Here is a 19,985-nt window from a genome sequence, read left to right on the forward strand (position 1 = left end):
CCACCATTGGGTCCTAGGAACTGAACCCGCTTTGTTACCCTTGGCAGCAGCTCCTTTACCCACTGCTGGCTCCTACAGTTTATTTCTTTTTGGAAAAGAACAACAACGTGTAGTAAGATTATCCACCCTGCCCACACCTGTAGCACTGACCATGCCCATTTGGGAGTTAATTTAGGTCTGGGATCCAGGCAGGTGGGGGCAGGTGGCAGGCTGGGTCACAGGGAGCAGCCTGTGAGGATCCTTAGAGCGGGAACCTGCGGTGGCCATTTGCTTCTTGTGTAAGTGACTTCTCCCCGAAATAAAGTATATTTAACCTATATTTGAGCATAGTCCAGTGAATCATTATCCGTGCCTCCGAAACAGCCACCAAAACCCAAACAAACAAACAAACAAACATACAAACAAAACAAGCCAGGTGTGGTGGCACACACCTTTGACTCCAGCATTTGGGAGGCAGAGGCAGGCGGATCTGAGTTTGAGGCCAGTCTGGTCTGATTATGTGATACATATGTGTATGTATCTACATGAATGTGTGCCACTTGTGTGCAGGTGTGCAACAGCCAGAAGGAGTGTTGGATTCCTGGAGCTGGAGTTGCAGGCAGTTGTGAGCCTCAAATACGGATCCTGAGAACTAAACTCGGGTCCTCTAGAAGAGCAGCAAGTGCTCTTAACCAATAGGAGAGGGGCACTGGAGAGATAGCTCGGTGGATCAGGGCACTGGTTGCTCTTACAGAGGACCTGGGTTTGATTCCTTGCACCTACATGGTGGCTCACAACCATTTGTAACTTCAACTTCAGAAAACCCTTGGGTACCCAGGCACCAGACATGCAAGCAGTGCACACACATACATGTAAACAAAAAACTCAAAAGAGTTTTAAAATTAAAAAAAAATCATAGAGTATGGGTCTGATGTGCTAAGGAAATAATCAAAAGCAGTCTACACATTATTAAAATAAATCTGGCTTCCTAAGGAGGATGGAGAAACAGCTGTCACAAAGCAAGCTGGGCAGCACTTGGGAGGCAGAGGCAGGTGGATCTCTGTGAGTTTGAGGCCAACCTGGTCTACAGAGGGAGTTCCAGGACAGCCAGGGCTATACAAAGAAACCCTGTCTCAAAACAAAACAAAACAAAGAGTCACAAAGCAGTCACTGTGCATTAAAGAGGGAGTCCTTACCACTGAACATGGGCATTGCCTTATTGTCTTTAGGTCAAGGATCAGTGCTTAGAGTCATACACCTGATGTTCATTTTCCAGTTTCCGCTCCACTCCCCATCCAGCTGGAAGTCAAGAGGTACAATCTTCCTCTGACCCCCTCATCGTCCCACAAGAACAGCCCCAGCCTATAACAAGCTTGATGGAGCATTTGCTCAAAGGACCGTAGGGGACTACATGTGACTGCCAAGAAAACTTTCCCAAGAAGAGAAAGCTAGCAGTTGAGCACTGATTGGATCTAGGTCTGTGACTGCTCACTGCTCTGAGAAGCTCTGGAAAGCTGAGCAAGACCCAGAACATAATGGGCAGTAGGTGACACTACAGATGGAAACAGGATGATGAAGCCCAGCCCAGGAAAAATGGAAGGACCAGGAGAGTCCCTACCTGTGTACTCCCCCAGGATCATCCGAGACATGATCACAGTGAAAATGGGAGCCGAGCTCTTCACAGTCTCTGCAAAGGATACTGCCACATTCTTCAGGCTGACCAACCCCAAAACTACCGTTGCAAACCTCAAAACAAGAATAGAGGTACATGAGAAGGGACCTATCTGCTCATAAAACTCAATGTGTTTAGTCATGACCAGTGGGCACATCTGGTCCCTCTTCCCAACAGGTGAGGGTAACACCACTGCACTCAAGGATGACAAACACCTTCCAACCACTACTGAATTACCCTTTTTAAATTCTATCTATCTATCTATTGAGACAGGGTCTCACTATGTAGCTCTGGCTGGCTGGCTGGCTGGCTGGCTGGCTATCTATCTATCTATCTATCTATCTATCTATCTATCTATCTATCTATCTATCTATCTGACAGGGTCTCACTATGTAGCTCTGGCTGGCTGGCTGGCTGGCTGGCTGGCTATCTATCTATCTATCTATCTATCTATCTATCTATCTATCTATCTATCTATCTGACAGGGTCTCACTATGTAGCTCTGGCTGGCTGGCTGGCTGGCTGGCTGGCTATCTATCTATCTATCTATCTATCTATCTATCTATCTATCTATCTATCTGACAGGGTCTCACTATGTAGCTCTGGGTGTCCTGGAACTCACTACGCAGACCAGACTGGCTTCAAATTCAGAGAGCCACCTGCCTCTGCCTCCCACGTGCCAGCAGCGTGTGCTACTACACCCAGCTGAATTACTTTTAATAGCTGCCTTATAAAAGAATCCAAGAGAGAATGCATGTGGCATTAAGGGCTACAAAACTGAAGTCTAACTGATGGGTGTCCCACAACTGGATGGCCCTATGACTGCATCCTATGCTCTGAACACACACTGAAGCACTAATTGCCAAAGCTTCCAATAGGGTTTCCACACTTGGTAACTAGAAAGACTCTTTTTGGTTTGTTTGTTTTTTCTTTTGTTATTTTTGTTTTTCAAGACAAGGTTTCTCTACATCTCTGGCTGTCCTGGAGCTCTCTTTGTAGATCAAGCTAGCCTAAAATTCAGAACTATCTGCCTCTGCCTCCTGAGTGCTGGAATTAAAGGCATTCACCATCATACCTGGATTAAAAACGTATTTTATATGTAAAATAATAATAATAAGACAGTTATCACATTTTTACCTCATGAGGCCCACAAAGAGCATAGTCATGATGAAATTGGGTGGGTAAGACAGCCGGGTTTTGTGTTGATATAAACAGCAAGGAACAAATATTTTAACACATCCAATTAATGTCGTTGACAGCATCTGCACAGCACCTGGGAAGGGAGGCATGAGGCCACTTAGAGAACATTCCTTTCCCACACATGAGCACCAAACATCCCCCTTCATTCCAGACACATCTGGGTAAGTCCCTTTAGCCATTTCCCTCCCTCCTGGCGGCCTCTGGTCATACTGGGGCCATAGGAGTGCACACTGGGCAAGCTGGCATTACCTAACATGCTGGGTTCTCCCTCTAGCAGGGACAGGATGTACTTGTTGAGGAACAGCGTACAAAAGCTGAAGAAGAACCATAGCGTGAGGTAGATGAGAGCCCTTGAACTCCACACACCCAAGTCCGACTCAATGACAGTGGTCTCCGTTATGGTGACGGTGAGCAGGCTCTCCTCTGGACTGCCATCACCTTTGGTAAAAACAATCTTCTCGCTCCGATGACCAAAAAGGGGGCCCCAGGTGAGAAGTGTTTTTCCTTTCAGCTCTTCCTCGCAGCCAGGCACTGTCTCCTCAGGTGCTAGGGATTTTGCTGATGACATGCTGAGGGCACTTGTGAAGAGTGAATCTCAGGGACGGACCACATGGATCAAAGGGTCGGCCCAGGCAGAGGGACACAGGTGGAGGAGGAGGCGGGAGTCCTGGTCTGCAGGGCTGTGGGTCCCAGCATGCCTGTCTCCAGCAAAGTGAGGAAGCAAAGGCTAAAATGTTAAGAAAAGAATCCACATTATTAATTTTGAACATCTTATATTCTTCTATAATCTTCTGCGTGTGATGCATGTGTGCACCTGAGTGTTTAAGTGAAGACACATATGTGGAGGTCAGAGGACAATCTTGGGTCCCGACTTCCAGCTTGCTCGCCACTAGGTGAGCTAGCTGTTCACAAGCTCCCACGGGTCCTCCTGTCCCTACTTCCTACCTTGCCTTCCAAAGATTCTCCTGGGTTTGTTTTCTATCTTGCCACAGACGGGATTACAGATGCCTGGCCCTGGAGGCCCCACTGAGCTCAGAAGGTACCCAGATGAGGCAGCCCTCTTCCTCTTCCCACTCTGGTTCTTCTATGACTGGTTGCTCAGCGCAGCCCAGACCTGGAGTCGCCTCTGCTTCCTGGTCTCTAATGACATTGCTTGCATATTGTCAGCCCTCTCAGAGACCAGGAAACACCTAAGAATAGAAAGAGCACACTGTTCCTGCTCAACTTTCCATGCCTGGCTGCTGCTCCACACCTTCCACAGATACGTTTGGTACATTATCTAGAGCTCCCATCTGTTCCTAACTGGAGGGCTGATTCACCACACTGAGTTTTGAATTCATCAAAGTCCTGTTTGTTTCCAGTTAAAATTGACCTGTTCTCATATTGTTCTTTCAGTTCCTCTTTCACACCCTTTACAGTCTCTGGTGGTACATCACCCACACTTCGTGGCTACCTAGGTCCAGTCTTTTCTTGGTGGAACGGTGGGCATGCCATACTGCACCTCCACCTGTTATCCTGGCTTAAGGTTTGCCTAGGGCCTAGGACCAATTTCATCTACTTTCCAGGCAAACACAGTAGTAATGGCATCAGTTTAAAGCTTGGCCTGAGGATGATCAGACCTGTGTTACAATGTCTACAATGAGATGTCTACCACTCTTAAAGCCTCAGGCAGAGCCAAACCAACCTGCCCTACTGGGGATGCTGGCATTCTCCTCATTCTGTCTTTGAGCAGAGGCTCGTGAGGACCAAAGTCACCTCCTTTACAAAGAAGACATCAGGACTTGGCTCCAGAATGGGGATGTGGGTCTTTGGTAGAGCACAAGGCCTGAAAGTCTGAGCCTCAGCTCTCAAACAATAAAAACAAAGAACAGCAAGAAACAAAACTCGACCACCACAGCAGCTTTTAAAAGCTTGGGCTTCTTGTTCCTGCTCCTGTGGTTTGGAGCGCTGGCTGCTCTTCCACAGAGCCTTGCAGCCCACAACCATTTTTAAGAAGGCACCTCTTCCCTGCCCCTTCTCTTCTCTTCATGTTTAAGAGTGCTTTGCCTGCATGTTTGCGCACCGTGTGTGTGTCTGATGCCTGCAGAAGACGGTGTGTGACCACCTAGAACTGGAGTTACAGAGGGCTGTGAGCCACTGTGTGGGTGATGGGAACCAAACTCAGGACTTTGCAAGAGTGTTCTTAACCACTAAGCCATCTCTCCACCCCAGCCCTCTTTTGGGGGTACACTCCAGGCATTAGCTCTGGATTGTGCATCTAGCCTCATGCCCTTCTGGATATCATGGTTTCCACCTCACCAGGATCCTTAGTGCATGCTTCCATGGTTGCATGTACCTGACTCATGTCAAATATCTGTATGTACACTGAAAGATGTACACACTGCCTGCCTGTGAAGACCTCACCCTATGTACTTTACTATATGTAGTACAAAGGACGCCATACTCATTTAGGAGAGTGTGCAGCACTGTCTTGCTCCCAGTGTAATACCAAGTATCATCACTACCTGTTGTCACCTGATCCTAGAAAGTGTTCTTTCTCCCTTCACAACCCCTCAGTACTGTGTCCCAAACCATTATGGGTGTGGCACTACTCCTCTAGCTCTCTGGGTGCTGTTATGCCAGACCTCCATTAAATTCTGTTTTCTTCTTCCTCATCTTTCATTGGCAATGTCACAGTTTGGCTCTAGTGACAACTTGCTGGTAGCTGAACCTCCTAGGCTCCAGGACTGGCCAGGTCCTGTGCTGGGAGGGAAAGAGAATTCATACTCCACCATATCCCTATCCTGCCCAGGAGAGCAGTCTGAAAATGGAGTGGCCATTTTACTATCCGAGTTCAGAAACAAAAGTCACTGCCAAGGTGTTGGAGCAAAGTCTGCACCTTAGGACACCCAGGGCCCCCCAGTCACTCCTCCTTGGCTTCTTATTACAGGAGCTAAATAACCTATGAGAATCCCTCAGAGTTTTTGGTAGCCAGATTCTGTTCTATGCTAGCCCCCCCCCTCTCTTATACTGGAACCTGCAACTCCAGCCCTTCATCTACCACCCCGCTGATGGGCTCCACTTTCCCTGTCAGATCTACAATATCAAGACTCCCGACAGTTCTGTTTCAACCTCCAGGGGACACTAACCCAACAATATGTAATTAAACAGTACATATATTCTTTAACCAACACTGACCTTCTAACACTGTCACCTACAGGGCAAGAGTGACATTCAACAGAGTCAGCAAGATGGTTCAGTGGGTACCGCCAATCCTGGGATTCCCCACAGTGGAACAGAGAACTAACTCCTGCAAATTGTCTCCTGACCTCTGCTTCCACACCACTGCACACACGCCACCACCAACCCGCCAGCCAACACACACACACACACACACACACACACACACACACACACACACACACACAGAGTAAAATCTAATTTAGAGAATGTGCAAGATGACACTCAACAAATATCCATCAGGTCAACAAACACAGAGATGAGTGAAGTTCAATGTTCTCAGCACTGGCAGATAATGCAAGCAGGATACAAATATTACAAAACAAAACATGAGTTCAAATGTGTACTCACTCCTGCTCAACCATCTCTTTCTCCCAGGACAGTCATTTCACTTAGCTTTCATCAGGAATTCACAACATTCTAGGCAACTGGTCCTTGTCCTCTGGTGAGGCAGTGTGCCCACCGAGGAGCCCTAGGACACAGTATCTATGGGCCAAGGGACCTTACAAAGCCCAACATCCCAGCCTTAACCACTCTTCCTGTAACAATAACTTAAGCAGGAAGAGAATTTTTTTTTTTTTGGTTTTTTGAGACAGGGTTTCTCTGTGGCTTTGGAGGCTGTCCTGGAACTCGCTCTGTAGACCAGGCTGGTCTCGAACTCACAGAGATCCTCCTGCCTCTGCCTCCCGAGTGCTGGGATTAAAGGCGTGCGCCACCAATGCCCGGCTGCAGGAAGATAATTTTAAACAGACTCATTCACATAGCAAGTCATTCCTTCACATCATTACCATGCAATATCTCCCTATTTACAGAATGGTGCGTGCATCCTCTACTAACCAACACTTGGGTTGGGCCACTCAGTATCCATTCATCCTCTCTAAGTGTTTCTGCTGGCTTGCCCTCGGGAGTGGAGGCAGCCATCATGGCATGTGCTTATGTTCACCATTATAGGACACTGTACAGACTTTACACCCACATTTCTGCTGCACTTGTCTAAGACCCTCCAGCCAGGGTCTGTTTTCCTGCCCATACAGCTCTTCTTGTCTTCACTGCATGAAACATCTGCCCACCCAGTGTGCATGTTGCCACAGCCAGTGTCATACAGAGACTAACTTCCCCCACGCAAACATTTCTGACTGTACCAAGCAGTAGAAATTCCTACCACGAAATAAATTCAAATGAAGACCCAGGATCTACAAGCAGCAGACGGAAAGAAGGGGCCCAATATCCCCAGCAGAGAGAACCTCAAAGAAAGTCCGAGTTTCAGATCAAGTTTCATGTCCTTTGATGATTCAAGGGCAGCCAAGCAAGGAGCCACTGAGAGAAGCCACCCCCAGAGAGACACGGATGGACTTTGTTCACTCCATTGATCAGAGAATTATCTGACAGTGCAAATGCAAAACAGATGGGCTGTTTAGACTTGACCTTTCAAGAGTCAGCGTAAGTAGGAATGGTGGCGCAAGTCTGTAATCCCAGGAGGATCTAAATTTGAGACCAGCTTGGGAAGTGTAGTGACCTATTTCAACTCTCCCACCTCCCCTAAAGAGAATGAAGACAGACAGACAGACAGACAGACAGACAGATACACACACACACACACACACACACGAGAGAGAGAGAGAGAGAGAGAGAGAGAGAGAGAGAGAGAGAGAGAGAGAGAGAGAGAGAGAGAGAGAGAGTGAGAGAGAGTGAGTGAGTCACAGAGAAACAAGTACTGGCACAAGACCTCTGCCACGTCTGCCTACACCAATAGATTCCAAGTCCAAGAGAAGCATCAGAAAGACTAAAGGTTGCCAGGCATGGTGACCCACGTCTTTATTCTCAGCACTTAGTGAGTTAGAGGCCAGCCTGGTCTGCAAAGAGAGAAACCTGTCTCAGGGGAGGGGGAAGACACAAGGTTGGAAAAGGATTAGGAGGTGTGGGCTTTTGGAGGTTTCAAAAGCCTCCACTATTTCCAAGTCCCTCCCGTTTCCCCTTCGCCCTTTTTCCCCTCCCTCTCCCTCCCCCACCTCTGCTTGCTCCCTAGTTGTGGTGGTGTGAATAAGAATGGACCCTCAGCCCGGCGGTGGTGGCTCACGCCTTTAATCCCAGTACTCGGGAGGCAGAGGCAGGCGGATCTCTGTGAGTTCGAGGCCAGCCTGGACTACCAAGTGAGTTCCAGGACAGCCTCCAAAGCCACAGAGAAACCCTGTCTCGAAAAACCAAAAAAAAAAAAAAAAAAAAAAAAAAAAAAGGAATGGACCCTCAGGCCGGGCGTTGGTGGCCTTTAATCCCAGTACTCGAGAGGCAGAGGCAGGTGGATCTCTGTGAGTTCGAGGCCTGGTCTACAGAGTGAGTTCCAGGACAGCCTCCAAAACAATACAGAGAAACCCTGTCTCGAAAAACCAAAAAAAAAAAAAAAAAAAAAAAAAAAAAAAAAAAGAATGGACCCTCAGGCTCACAGAGTTGAATGCTTAGTCATCAGTGAGAGGTGTTAATAGAGGATTAAGAGGAACAACTTCATTGGAGGAAGTGTGTCACCACAGGGGGCTTTGAAGTTTCAAAAACTCAAGCCAGGCCCATCTTCCTGATGCCTGAGGATCTGGATGAATAACTCTCAGCTACTTCCCCAGCACCGTGTCTTGTGTGTGTTGCCATGCTCCTGGTCACAATGATAATGGACTAAACCTCTGTAAATGTAAGCAAGCTCCAACTAAATGCTCTCAGTTGTGGTCACGGTGTCTGGGTCTGCCTAACCTCATGACCAGGTGCACTCAGAATCACTGTGGGGGTCTCTCTCATCAGCCCTAACTTCAGAGATTCCTGTGGCACCCAGTATGTGTGTGATGTGCTATCATCCCACACCTGCTCATCAGCTCCACGGTGATGGGGTGAACTTGGGCTTTCACGATAGAGCAGAAGAGGCAGGGGGACCCAGGCTCTGCCAGCAGATATGTGCTGCTGCCCATCACATCTAATGCAGGGCTCAGGGAACCCTCAAATGCCAGGGTAGACACTTGCCCCAACACACAGTCTTTTTGCGACAATTGGCATTTTGACAAACCAGTAATGACCTGACAAGGCAGTGTGAGGAAGGCCAGCAAAGGGCACAGACACTCCCAAGGCTTTGGCCAGTGGAAACTATGAGCTTCACCAGGCAGCTACTTTCTGATTTTTAAAATTACATTTGTTGCCGGGAGTTGGTGGCGCACGCCTCTAATCCCAGCAATTGGGAGGCAGAGGCAGTCGGATCTCTGAGTTCGAGACCAGCCTGGTCTACAAGAGCTACTTCCAGGACAGCCTCCAAAGCCACAGAGAAACCCTGTCTTGAAAAACCAAAAAAAAAAAAAAACAAAAAAACAAAAAAAACACATTTGTTTACAGTTTTGTGTGTAGGGTTCAAATGTGCACAGCATGTCTGTGGAAGTCAAGGGAGTTGGTTTTCTCCTTCTACTATGTAGGCCTAAGTGATCAAACCCACACAGACTGAGACCTGGACAGCTAGGTAGGCATGGAGGAGATGACAGAGGACACCACTAAAATGCAGGTTCTGACCTGTACCCTATGCTTAGCTTTTGAAAACCTACCTATCATTGTGGACCCCGAACTAGACAGTTTCTTATTTAATTTCCTTGCACAGCTGCAGATTCCTTAGAGAATGAGATAACTGTGATGCCTATCTTTAAATACTCTTCCCCTAACTCTCTTCCGGGGCCACATGCCTCTAACTTGACTTGTCATCCTGCTAGCAGAATAAATTCAGTAAATGTGGATTTGGATGAGTCTTTGGTCTTTCCCAGTGGATATAAACTCTGTGACACAATTAAGTGGCTGCCTGAGAGCTTCCTCTGGGACAGTTGGCTCCAGCCAAAGGCAGCCACGAGAGGTGCTGGCTATGAAGTGGGGAGGCTCTGAGGCCCAGTGAGAAGTAAGGGGAGCTGAAGGAGGAGGGGTAACAAGGCTGATCTGTGGGGTTCTGCTTGGGACCTACACTATGTAACTACAGGATGTGTGTAGGCAGGAAGACCCCTAGGACTAGAGAAGTGGTGGAAGGCATGGAGACAGACAGCTGATCTTCCCTGAGCTCCACCATGGCTTGCATCCTGTCAAACTGTCTGCTCACACACTGTTAAGCAACCATGAATTACCCAGGAGAAAGTAGCAGATGATATCAACACCAAATGTCAAAGTTAAACAACCAGATACTGAACAAAGTGCCATCCCAAGGGACAAAAGCTGAACTCAGCTTGGTTAGTTGTGTTGGTTTGAATAAGAATGACCCCCACAGGTGACGCACGCCTTTAATCCCAGCAATTGGGAAGCAGAGACAGGTTCCCAGGGTAATCTCCAAAGCAATACAGAGAAACCCTGTCTCAAAAAACAAAAAAACAACAACAAAAAACAGAATGGCCCCCACAGGCTCATAAATTTGAATGTTAAGTCATCAGAGAGTGGGACTGCTTGAGAAGGATTAGGAGGTGTGGCCTTGCTGGAGAAAGTGTGTCACTGGAGGTGAGCTTTGACATTTCAAAGCCCAAATCAGGCACTGTGTCTCTCTCTTCCTGCTGCCTGTGGATCTGGATGTAGAACTCCCAGCTACTGCCGGGCGTTGGTGGCGCACGCCTTTACTCCCAGCACTCGGGAGGCAGAGGCAGGCGGATCTCTGTGAGTTCGAGACCAGCCTGGACTACAAGAGCTACTTCCAGGACAGCCTCCAAAGCCACAGAGAAACCCTGTCTCGAAAAACCAAAAAAAAAAAAAAAAAAAAAAAAAGAACTCCCAGATACTTCTCCGGCACTGTGTCTGACTGCATGCTACCATGCTCCCAACCATGATGATGACAAGGGACTAAACTTCTATAGCTGCAAGCAAGCCCCAATTAAATGTTTTCTAAGAGTTGTTATGGTCATGGTGTCTATTACCAATAGCAGAACACTGACTGAATACATTAGTCAAGTTATTTCCCCATGTGAGCAGTTGTAACATATACTATAGTGGTAAACTGGCACGTGTTATTTCAGGTCAATGACAAGCTGGTTCTGGTAGCAGTGGTGTTCCCCACATTTCAGATCTGAGCAGGCTGATGTCAACAACATGCCCTCCAAGGCCCTTTGATGGGAATTTTCTGCCCTCTCATCTCAACAGGCAGGGAAGAAAACAGTAAGACAGACTAAGAGTAAAAACACTGTGTCCTTATGAGAGAGCTGAAAGGTAATCCACTTCTAACAGACGTTAGGCTGTTTATGCTATGACACAAAAGTGTCTGAGTGGGAAAGATGGCACAGCCATATCTGACGAGGACAGCAGAAGTCCTGAACCCAGCATAGTTACTTGGCTAGGACCCAGCAGGGCTGAGCCACAGGATGGCCACTGTGCCACCTTTGGTTTCCACCTCCACCTGTTGCACACTTGGGGGACTTTCAATATTTGTACGATTCGGGGATACTGGATTGATGGTAAATTTCCTATGGATCATTTACACCTCCCAGGAATGCTATCTCTAAGCTTTCCCCAGGACAGTCCTGAATATACTATTCCCACCGCTCCCCCCTACCCCCCCCTTTAGGGAGATAATCCCCGTCTACTTAAGGTCTTCCTTAAACCTTGGAGGTTGTGACACACGTAGAGAAGCCAGAGGTCTCTTTATGAGGCTATGAGACACTCTTGAAACCTTGAAACATCTGTCCCTACACTTATTCTGGAACAAGATAATCAAAACAAAGTGAACTTGAAAAGGTCAACAAGACTCAGTGGGCTGGAGGAGTTGGGCCACAGTTCAGATTGCAAGTCTCTTCCCACTACACACTCAGGCAATTATGTGGCGTATACAGCAACAGAGGTAGATTAGCTGAAATTACCTCTGTCCTACGCAGAGACTTATACTAATGGACAAAGAATGATGCAGAAAGATGACAAATTATTCCAAACAAAATATAAATGTTGTATTATTCCAGAATTTGAATAATAACTGCAGTAGCTTTGGCCTGAGGATTTTTCCTAGACAGACTCTGACCATTAAGAGTTAATAATACAATGCTTGGGACATGGCAGTGTGCCCTGATGGCTTGAAGATTTCTTTTGATCTAATGTCCTTGTAGCCACAAAAGCTATTAGTCCAAGAACAGGTTGTCATATGCTTCTAGATTCTTAAAAATTGGGTTATGGGGTTGATGAGTAAAAATGGTTATGAAAGATAACTTTATCAAAACTTGAGGGAAAATGACTGGAAATGAAATCTCTGTTCTGTTATAGTTTATTAATGATGACTAAAAGATGAGCAAAAAGAATGCATGCCCAAAACCAAAAATGACATGATCTATGTTTTGGAACAACATGAATCTATCCCTGTTTACTGAACCCTGTATAAATAAAGAGGCACTCTGGTTAGTAGTCAGTCAGGGTGCAAGATTCTCCAGACCACCATGGCCTGGCTCACTTCCTTCCCTCGTCTACTCCTTACACCCCCTGCTGGGACTTGCATCTCTTTAGGGAATGTGCTTCCTCTCTGTCCATCTCCCTGTCAGATGCCTCCCATCGCCACCCTTGCATCCACCCATCTTCAGACCCCGCCCTCATCCAGAGCAGGATTCCAGCAAAGAGAGAATCCAGATGTTCAGCCAGAAGAAGCTCACCCATGGAGAGAAACCTGAACTGGGAATGTCAGTTGACTGCCCCAACTTCCCCAGCCAGTTTCTACTGGATACTGTGAGTATTCAATTTGATAATGTTACATGTATCTGTTACTACTTTCTTTTCTTTTGGTTTTTCAAATCAGGGTTTCTCTGTAGCTTTGGAGCCTGTCCTGGAACTGGCTCTATAGACGGGCTTGCCTCCAACTCACAGAGATCTGCATGCCTCTGCGCTGGTAATTAAAGGCGTGCACCCACTGCTTGGCTCCATGTCAGTCTTGAAGAGAGAGCCACCAGTCTCTGCCTTTCAAGTGCTGAGATTAAAGGTACTACAGATAACATGCCTAAAATGTTTTAAATTAAAAAACAACAAAAACAGCTTCAGACAGGCATTGATGGCACATGTCTTTATTCCCAGCACTCAGGATGCAGAAGCAGGTGGATCTCTGTGAGTTGGAGACCAGCCTGGTCTACAGAGCCAGTTCCAGGACAGGCTCCAAAGCAATAAAGAGAAACCCTGTCTCCAAAAACAACAACAACAACAACAAAAACAAAAACAAAAAACAAACAAAACACCAGCTTCAAATGATGGGTTAAACAAAAAAAACAAAAACAAACCAAAACAACAACAAAACAAATAAAGAACAAAACCACAAAACCCAAGTAAAGTTATAGGAGCCAGGTATGTTGATGCACACCTGTTATCTCAAGCCTCAAGGAGGCTGAGGCAGGAGGATCCCAGGTCAGCTGAGACTACAAGACCAGACCCTATCTCAAAAGATCAAAGACAGGAGGGATGGTAAGACAGCTTAACATGTAAAGGGGCTTGCTGCCAAGCATAATAACCTGAGTTCAATCACAGGAATCCACATGGCAGAAAAAATCAACTCCTGGAAGTTGTCCTGCGACCTCCATACATACATTTTTCAGGACAGGGTTAAGTAAATAATATTTAACTAAACTTTAAAACTGAAAAAAAGGAGCTACAGGGGGGCATGGTGTCATAAACATGCAATAATAGTAAGCCAAAGCAGGATCAAGAAAATCAAGGCCAGAGGCTAAAGAGATGGCTTTATGTTTGAAGAGTACTTGTTCTCACAGAGGACACAGAGGACCCGAGCTGAACGCTCACACGGTAGCTCACAATCATCCCTAACTTCAGTTCCAGGGATATGTCTTTGAACTCCATGGGCATCAGGCACACATGTGGTTCACCCACATTTGTATTCAGGCAAAACACTCATACATGTAAAGTTGGGCTGGAGAAATGGCTCAGATGTTAAGAATGCTTGTGCTTTTCAACAGGGCTTTTTAGTAGATTTCAGTTCCCAGCACCCACACTGAACAGCCACCATCACCTGTAACCCAGCGCCAGGGCATCTCAAGTTTCTAGCCTCAGAGGGCACCTGTGCTCACAGGCACATGCACACAATCACTGTTGTAGTCAACAAATTGAGGAAGGAGAGTCATGTAAGCTTTTTGACATCAGACATGGACCAACAGGATCTGGAGTCTAACATATTAGTTTTTGTTTTGGTACAGTATTTCCTCACTGTGTCTCCCTTTCCTCCCTATTGGAATGGTAATGTATATTGTGTCGTTGTATGTTGAAAACATGTTAACTTGATTTTCACCTTACAGGGGATTACAGTTAAGAGATTGCTTTGAAGTGGATTTTGTGAGTTTGAGGTCAGCCTGGTCTACAAAGCAAGTTCCAGGACAGCTAGCGCTGTCACACAGAAAAACCTGGTGTCAAAAAAAAAAAAAAAAAAAAAAAAAAAAAAAACAAGGGTGGGTTTGCTTTGACTCTCCAAGGAGATTCCTTTGTTTTTGTTTTTCCACTTTTTTTTTTCTGGCTTTTTGAGACAGGGGTTTATTTTTGTGTATCCCTGGCTGTAGATCAAGCTGGCCTCGAACTCACAAAGGTCAACTTACATCTGCCTGAGTGCTGGGACAAAAGGTGTGCAACACCACCACTCGGCTTTCCTTTGTTTTTTTTTGTTTGTTTGTTTGTTTGTTTGTTTTGTTTTTTGATACAGGGTTTTTAATGTGTAATAGCTCTGGCTGTCCTGGAATTCACAGAGATCCATCTACCTCTGCCTCCAAAGTGCTGAGATTAAAGGCATTCACCACCACTGCCCAGCCAATAATTTAGACTTTTAAAAAAGACTATGGGGACTTTTGAAACTGGTTTGAATACATCTTGCATTATGACATGGCTACAAATCTCTTGGGGCCAGGGAGTGGAATGTGGTGGTTTGAATGAGAATGGCTCCCACAAGCTCATACATTTGGATGCTCAGTCCCCAGTTGGTGGAATTGTTTGGTAAGGATTAGGAGGTGTGGCCTTATAGGAGGAGGTGTGTCACCAGGGTGGGTCTGAGGTTTCAAAAGCCCACACCATTGCAGTTAGTGCATGCATTCACACTCTCTGCCCCGTGGTTGTTAGCATGTAAGCTCTTAGTGACCGCTCCAGCACCATGCCTGCCTGCCACCACACTCCTCATGATGGTCATGAACTCACTCTCTGAAATTATTAGCAAGACAGTAAAATACTTTTTTATTTTTACAGGTTGCCTTGGCCATGTGTATCATTACAGCAGCAGAAAAGTAACTAAGACACATATCTACACATAACTTTAAAATAATAAAAATAGCCAGGCGGTAATGGTGCGCACCTTTAATCCCAGCACTGGGGAGGCAGGGGCAGGTGGATCTCTGTGAGTTCCAAGACAGCCAGCGCTGTTACACAGAAAAATCCTTTCTGAAAACTGCCCCCCAAAATAATAAAAATAAAATGGAGGAAAAAGTTTCTAGCCATGGTGGTTACCCACTTGTGAACCACTATGTGAAGATGTGTCACTGGAATTGGTTTAATAAAAAGCTAAACGGAAATGGCCAATAGTTAGGTAGGATTTCTACAGCAAAGAGGACAATGGGAAGAAGGTAGAGTCAACAGCCAGATGTAGATGAAGTAGGATGTGCGGGAGGAGAGGTAACAAGCTATGAGCCAAATGGCAAGACATAAATGAATAGAAGTGGGTTGATTTCAGTTATAAGAGCTAGTTAGAAACAAGTCTAAGCTATTGGCCAAGCTTTCATAATTAATAATAAATCTCTATGTGATTATTTTGCAGCTAGCAGGTGGAACAGAGAAAAAACTGACTACAACACACTTTTAATCCCTCACATTTGGGAGGTAGATGGACACAGAGCTCTGTGAGTTCCAGGCCAGCCTGATCTACACAATGAGTTCCAAGCTAGTAGGGCTATGTAGTCAAACTCTGTCTCAAAAAATTAAATAATTAATTTAAAAAATAAGCACATCCATAAAAAGAAAAGTTATTCTACTGGGGGGAGGGGCAGACTATGTTTACCACCTAGAATGCAGCTCAGAGACATCAGATTAAAAGATTAAGGAAACAGGACCAGAATACAGGGGAAGCAATAAGAATAAAAGTTCCAGAAGGGTCAGGCTTGGTCAAGGGCCTGTAATCCCAGCTGTCCTGGAGAATCACACATTCAGGGTCTGCCTGGGCTACAAAGGCAACTGAATGAGTCTTTGTCTCACACAAAAAATTAAAAAAACAAAACCTTAGGGTATAGTTTAGTGATAGAGTACTTGTTTAGTATACAACATATCAAATCTCAATACTATTAAAAAAAGAAATCATCGGGGGCTGGAGAGATGGCTCAGAGGTTAAGAACACTGGCTGCTCTTCCAGAGGTCCTGAGTTCAATTCCCAGGAACCACATGGTGGCTCACAACTATCTGTAACGATATCTGGTGCCCTCTTCTGGCCTGCAGGCAGAACACCGTATACTTAAATAATAAAATTAAAAAAAGAAAATACTATTGATAATGGGAGCCAGAGTCAGTAGAGAAGACCGTTATCAGATGCAGGCAGCACTCTAGTTACTGCACAGCTCACCGCTCCCATTTAGTGCTCAATAAACTATTCTCCCCTTTACCCTGCAAAAGCACAAATGACAGCTACCCATCCAGAGAGAATAGGGATAGAACAAGTAGCATGGTATCGCTAGGATAATGTAGGCTGTGTGCTCCCTGATCATTACAAAAATGGTAGAATTAGCTGGGCATTGGTGGCGGATCTCTGTGAGTTCGAGGCCAGCCTGGTCTACAAAGTGAGTTCCAGGACAGCCTCCAAAGCCACAGAGAAACCCTGTCTCGAAAAAACAAAAAAAAATAAAATAAAAAAATAAAATAAATAATAAAAAATGGTAGAATTAAAGGATTATTTGGAGCTGGGAGAGATGGCTCATTGGTTAAGATCTTCTAGAGGGCCGGGCGTTGGTGGCACACGCCTTTAATCCCAGCACTCGGGAGGCAGAGGCAGGTGGATCTCTGTGAGTTCGAGGCCAGCCTGGTCTACAAGAGCTAGGTCCAGGACAGGCTCCAAAACAATACAGAGAAACCTTGTCTCGAAAAACCAAAAAAAAAAAAAAAAAAAAAAAATCTTCTAGAGGACCAGCACTCACACGGTGGCATATAACCATCTGTAACTCCAGTTTCAGGGGATCCAATGCCCTTTTCTTGTCTCAGAGGGCAACAGGCACACATAAGGTTCACAGACAAACACAGGAAGCAAACATTCATATATACAAAATAAAATAAAAAAAATAAAGATTATTTGTTGGCTACTATACTACCACATGGACAAGCTCCTGGAGAAGCAGAAAAGACATTTTTGGGGGCTGAGTCTAATTCTACAGATGAACCAAGGGCTACACAGCTCTAATCCTGATAGAGTCAGTTCTGTTTGCCCAGCCCACAATCCATATCAATTAGAGAGATAAGAAAGTCTTGGTCTGCAAGAGCTCAAGGTCAGCAGAGATCTGGCAACAAGCTCTTGCATTTAACAACTGCCCTACATGGGGCCTGGAAGCCAGTTAGTGCTGCTCAGCTTACCTTGTGTTATGTCGAACAAAATCCATCTGAATTACCATGTCCCATTCAGATAATAAAGTACATCCAGGAGAACAGAAAAAAACAAACGAACAAACAAACAAAAAAACCTAAGCTATAACTTCCCTTCTACTGGCTTATTAAGACTCTCTTGCTGGCCAGGCAGTAATGGTATATACCTTTCATCCCAGCACTCAGGAGGCAGAGGCAGGTGGAGCTAGGAGTTTGAGGCCAACCCGGGTTTACAGAGTGACTTTCAGAGTAGCCAGGGCTACACAGAGAAACCCCCGTCTCGAAAAATCAAAACAAACCAACAAAAAGACTCCTTTGCTGGCAAGACCTGGCTCCTGAGCATCTATTCCAGGCTGTCAAAAAAATATGTATAGAGCTAAAAGGAAAACAAGGCCACACAGTGCTCTAGACCAGCAGCAAAGACATTAAGTCAAAGCTACAAGAACCAACAGTCCCTAACCTGAGTTTAGCAGGCAGCTGTAATTTAGTGAGATTACCAATTTTTTTTTTTTTTTGAGACAGGATCTTGAGTGGCAGCCCAGGCTGGCCATGAATGTGTCACTTCTCCTGTTATCAGCCTCCAGGATACTGGAATCACAGGCATACACCACCATGACTGGCACTTTTTTTTTTCTTGACCTTATTCAACGTTTAATTTTTCCAAATTCTAGTTCCATGGATTCCAGGTCAAGAATGTCTGGTCTGTTCTTCACTGTATACATAATAAATCTTTTAAAAATGATTTAAAAAAAAAAAACGTCTGTTCTTGGGCTGAAGGGACAGCTCAGGGAATAAAGACTTCCTGCCAATCCACCTCCACATATATGTCATGGCATGTGTGTACTCACAAATTTGAAAAGTTTGTCCTGAGCAGAGTATGTAGCTCACCGGTAGAAGGGTAGCCTAGCATGCCCAAAGCCCAGTACAAGCCGGAGGGTCAAAGAAGGGAGCAATAGGAGTAGATGGAATGGGATGTCTGTTCTGAAACAGAGGACTGAGGATGCTCTCAAATATCTGGACGGGTCAGTGGTGATTGACAGAAAACACATCATATCTCTATCATGCTCAGATTAAAGGCACAAATAGTTAATACCGACCACAACTCCATGTGGCAGTCAGGTCCTTTATCCTGTTCTGTCTTTCCTTCTTCTAATTTGTCTACACTGAAAAAGAATCACTTTAAAAGCCTTCCTGCCGGTCAGTGGTGGCGCACGCCTTTAATCCCAGCACTCGGGAGGCAGAGGCAGGCGGATCTCTGTGAGTTCGAGGCCGGGCTGGACTGACAGCCTCCAAAACAATACAGAGAAACCCTGTCTCATAAAACAAAAAACAAACAAACAAACAAAAAGCCTTCCTATCCCCTCACTTAATGTTTTTGTTTTGTTATTTAAAATTCATTCTCCTTTCAAATGTGCTTTGTAGCCAGTGATAGTAAGTCCCGTAATTCCAGTAGTCTGAGGCAGGGAGGGTCACAAGTTCAAGCCCAGCCTGGGCTACCCCATAAAACCTTGTCTCAAAAGAAAACAACAACAACAAAAAATATTTTCAAGTTTATTTTTAGTAGATTACGTTTATCCCATTATGGGGAGGGCAGCAGTCAGCAACAACAGCAAAACCCACTGAACAAGGAATCCACATCTTAAACCGTGTTTTGCTTTTTGCTTTATTCTTTTGGCACGCTTCAAGGATTCCAACCATCAATGTTGCAGCCAAACTGTCTCGCTTTATGCCGAGAAAGTACCAGTTGAGAAAAAAACAAAACAAAACAAAAACAAAACCGCGCCAGCTCGCAAAAATAAAGTTGCAGCTTGGGACCTGGCTTGAATCGCCCACTCCGCAGCAGCACAAAGTAACGTGCTTCCGGAGCGAGAGTCAGCAGACGCCGAGAGATGACAGGGTGCCTGCACTTGCCATGGGGGCGGCGCCTCCTTCCCGCTGCCTAGCGCGGTCACACGCCCGCCCGCGATCCCGCCGGTGCCCACCCGTCCCCACCCTACCTGTGCGTCCAGCCCTGCGAAGTCCGCCACCTGGGCGCCCGGTGCCAACGGTCCCCAATTTGACCAGGGCTGACTCCAGGGCGGGGTGATTGATCCCAGTCCCCGGTGGGGCTCAGTTCTGAGGGACACCCCTGGAGTGAGTTTATTCCGTGCCTTCCGCCCACTCCCACTGACGATACAGCCGGGATCCCCGACGCCGCCGACTCCGGGGCCGCGCAGCTTCACACTGAGGCGAGCCGGTTCCGAGCCGAGGGCGAGGGCTAACACACCCCCTGGCGGCCCGCCCGCAGGGCACAAAAAGGTTTAGATATGGGACGCACGGAGGGGGTGGGAGAAGTGAGGGGACCGGATGTGACGCAGGGGGAAGCTGC

At 46.1% G+C, this 19,985-nt stretch overlaps 1 protein-coding gene across 3 annotated transcripts in view; it reads right to left on the reverse strand.

Annotated features, from left to right (window-relative positions):
* LOC101823309 (solute carrier family 35 member E2A) overlaps positions 1-19,985 on the reverse strand; it is a 37,928-nt gene extending 17,943 nt beyond the window's left edge. The window contains exons 1-5 of one of the 3 annotated variants that reach the window (XM_040735035.1): positions 19,615-19,980; positions 3,797-4,041; positions 3,101-3,578; positions 2,789-2,924; positions 1,598-1,725 (exon numbers count right to left, since the gene is read on the reverse strand). In XM_040735035.1, coding sequence (XP_040590969.1) covers positions 1,598-1,725; positions 2,789-2,924; positions 3,101-3,419 — 583 coding nt within the window. In that variant the 5' untranslated portion in view covers positions 3,420-3,578; positions 3,797-4,041; positions 19,615-19,980. Of the gene's footprint in view, positions 1-1,597; positions 1,726-2,788; positions 2,925-3,100; positions 3,579-3,796; positions 4,042-19,614 lie in introns of all 3 variants that reach the window. The other 2 variants (XM_040735036.1, XM_040735034.1) reach the window with 2 other exon arrangements.

This window comes from Mesocricetus auratus, unplaced genomic scaffold (genome assembly GCF_017639785.1).
Source record: "Mesocricetus auratus isolate SY011 unplaced genomic scaffold, BCM_Maur_2.0 Super-Scaffold_100042, whole genome shotgun sequence".
In the NCBI taxonomy this organism is placed as follows: domain Eukaryota; kingdom Metazoa; phylum Chordata; class Mammalia; order Rodentia; family Cricetidae; genus Mesocricetus; species Mesocricetus auratus.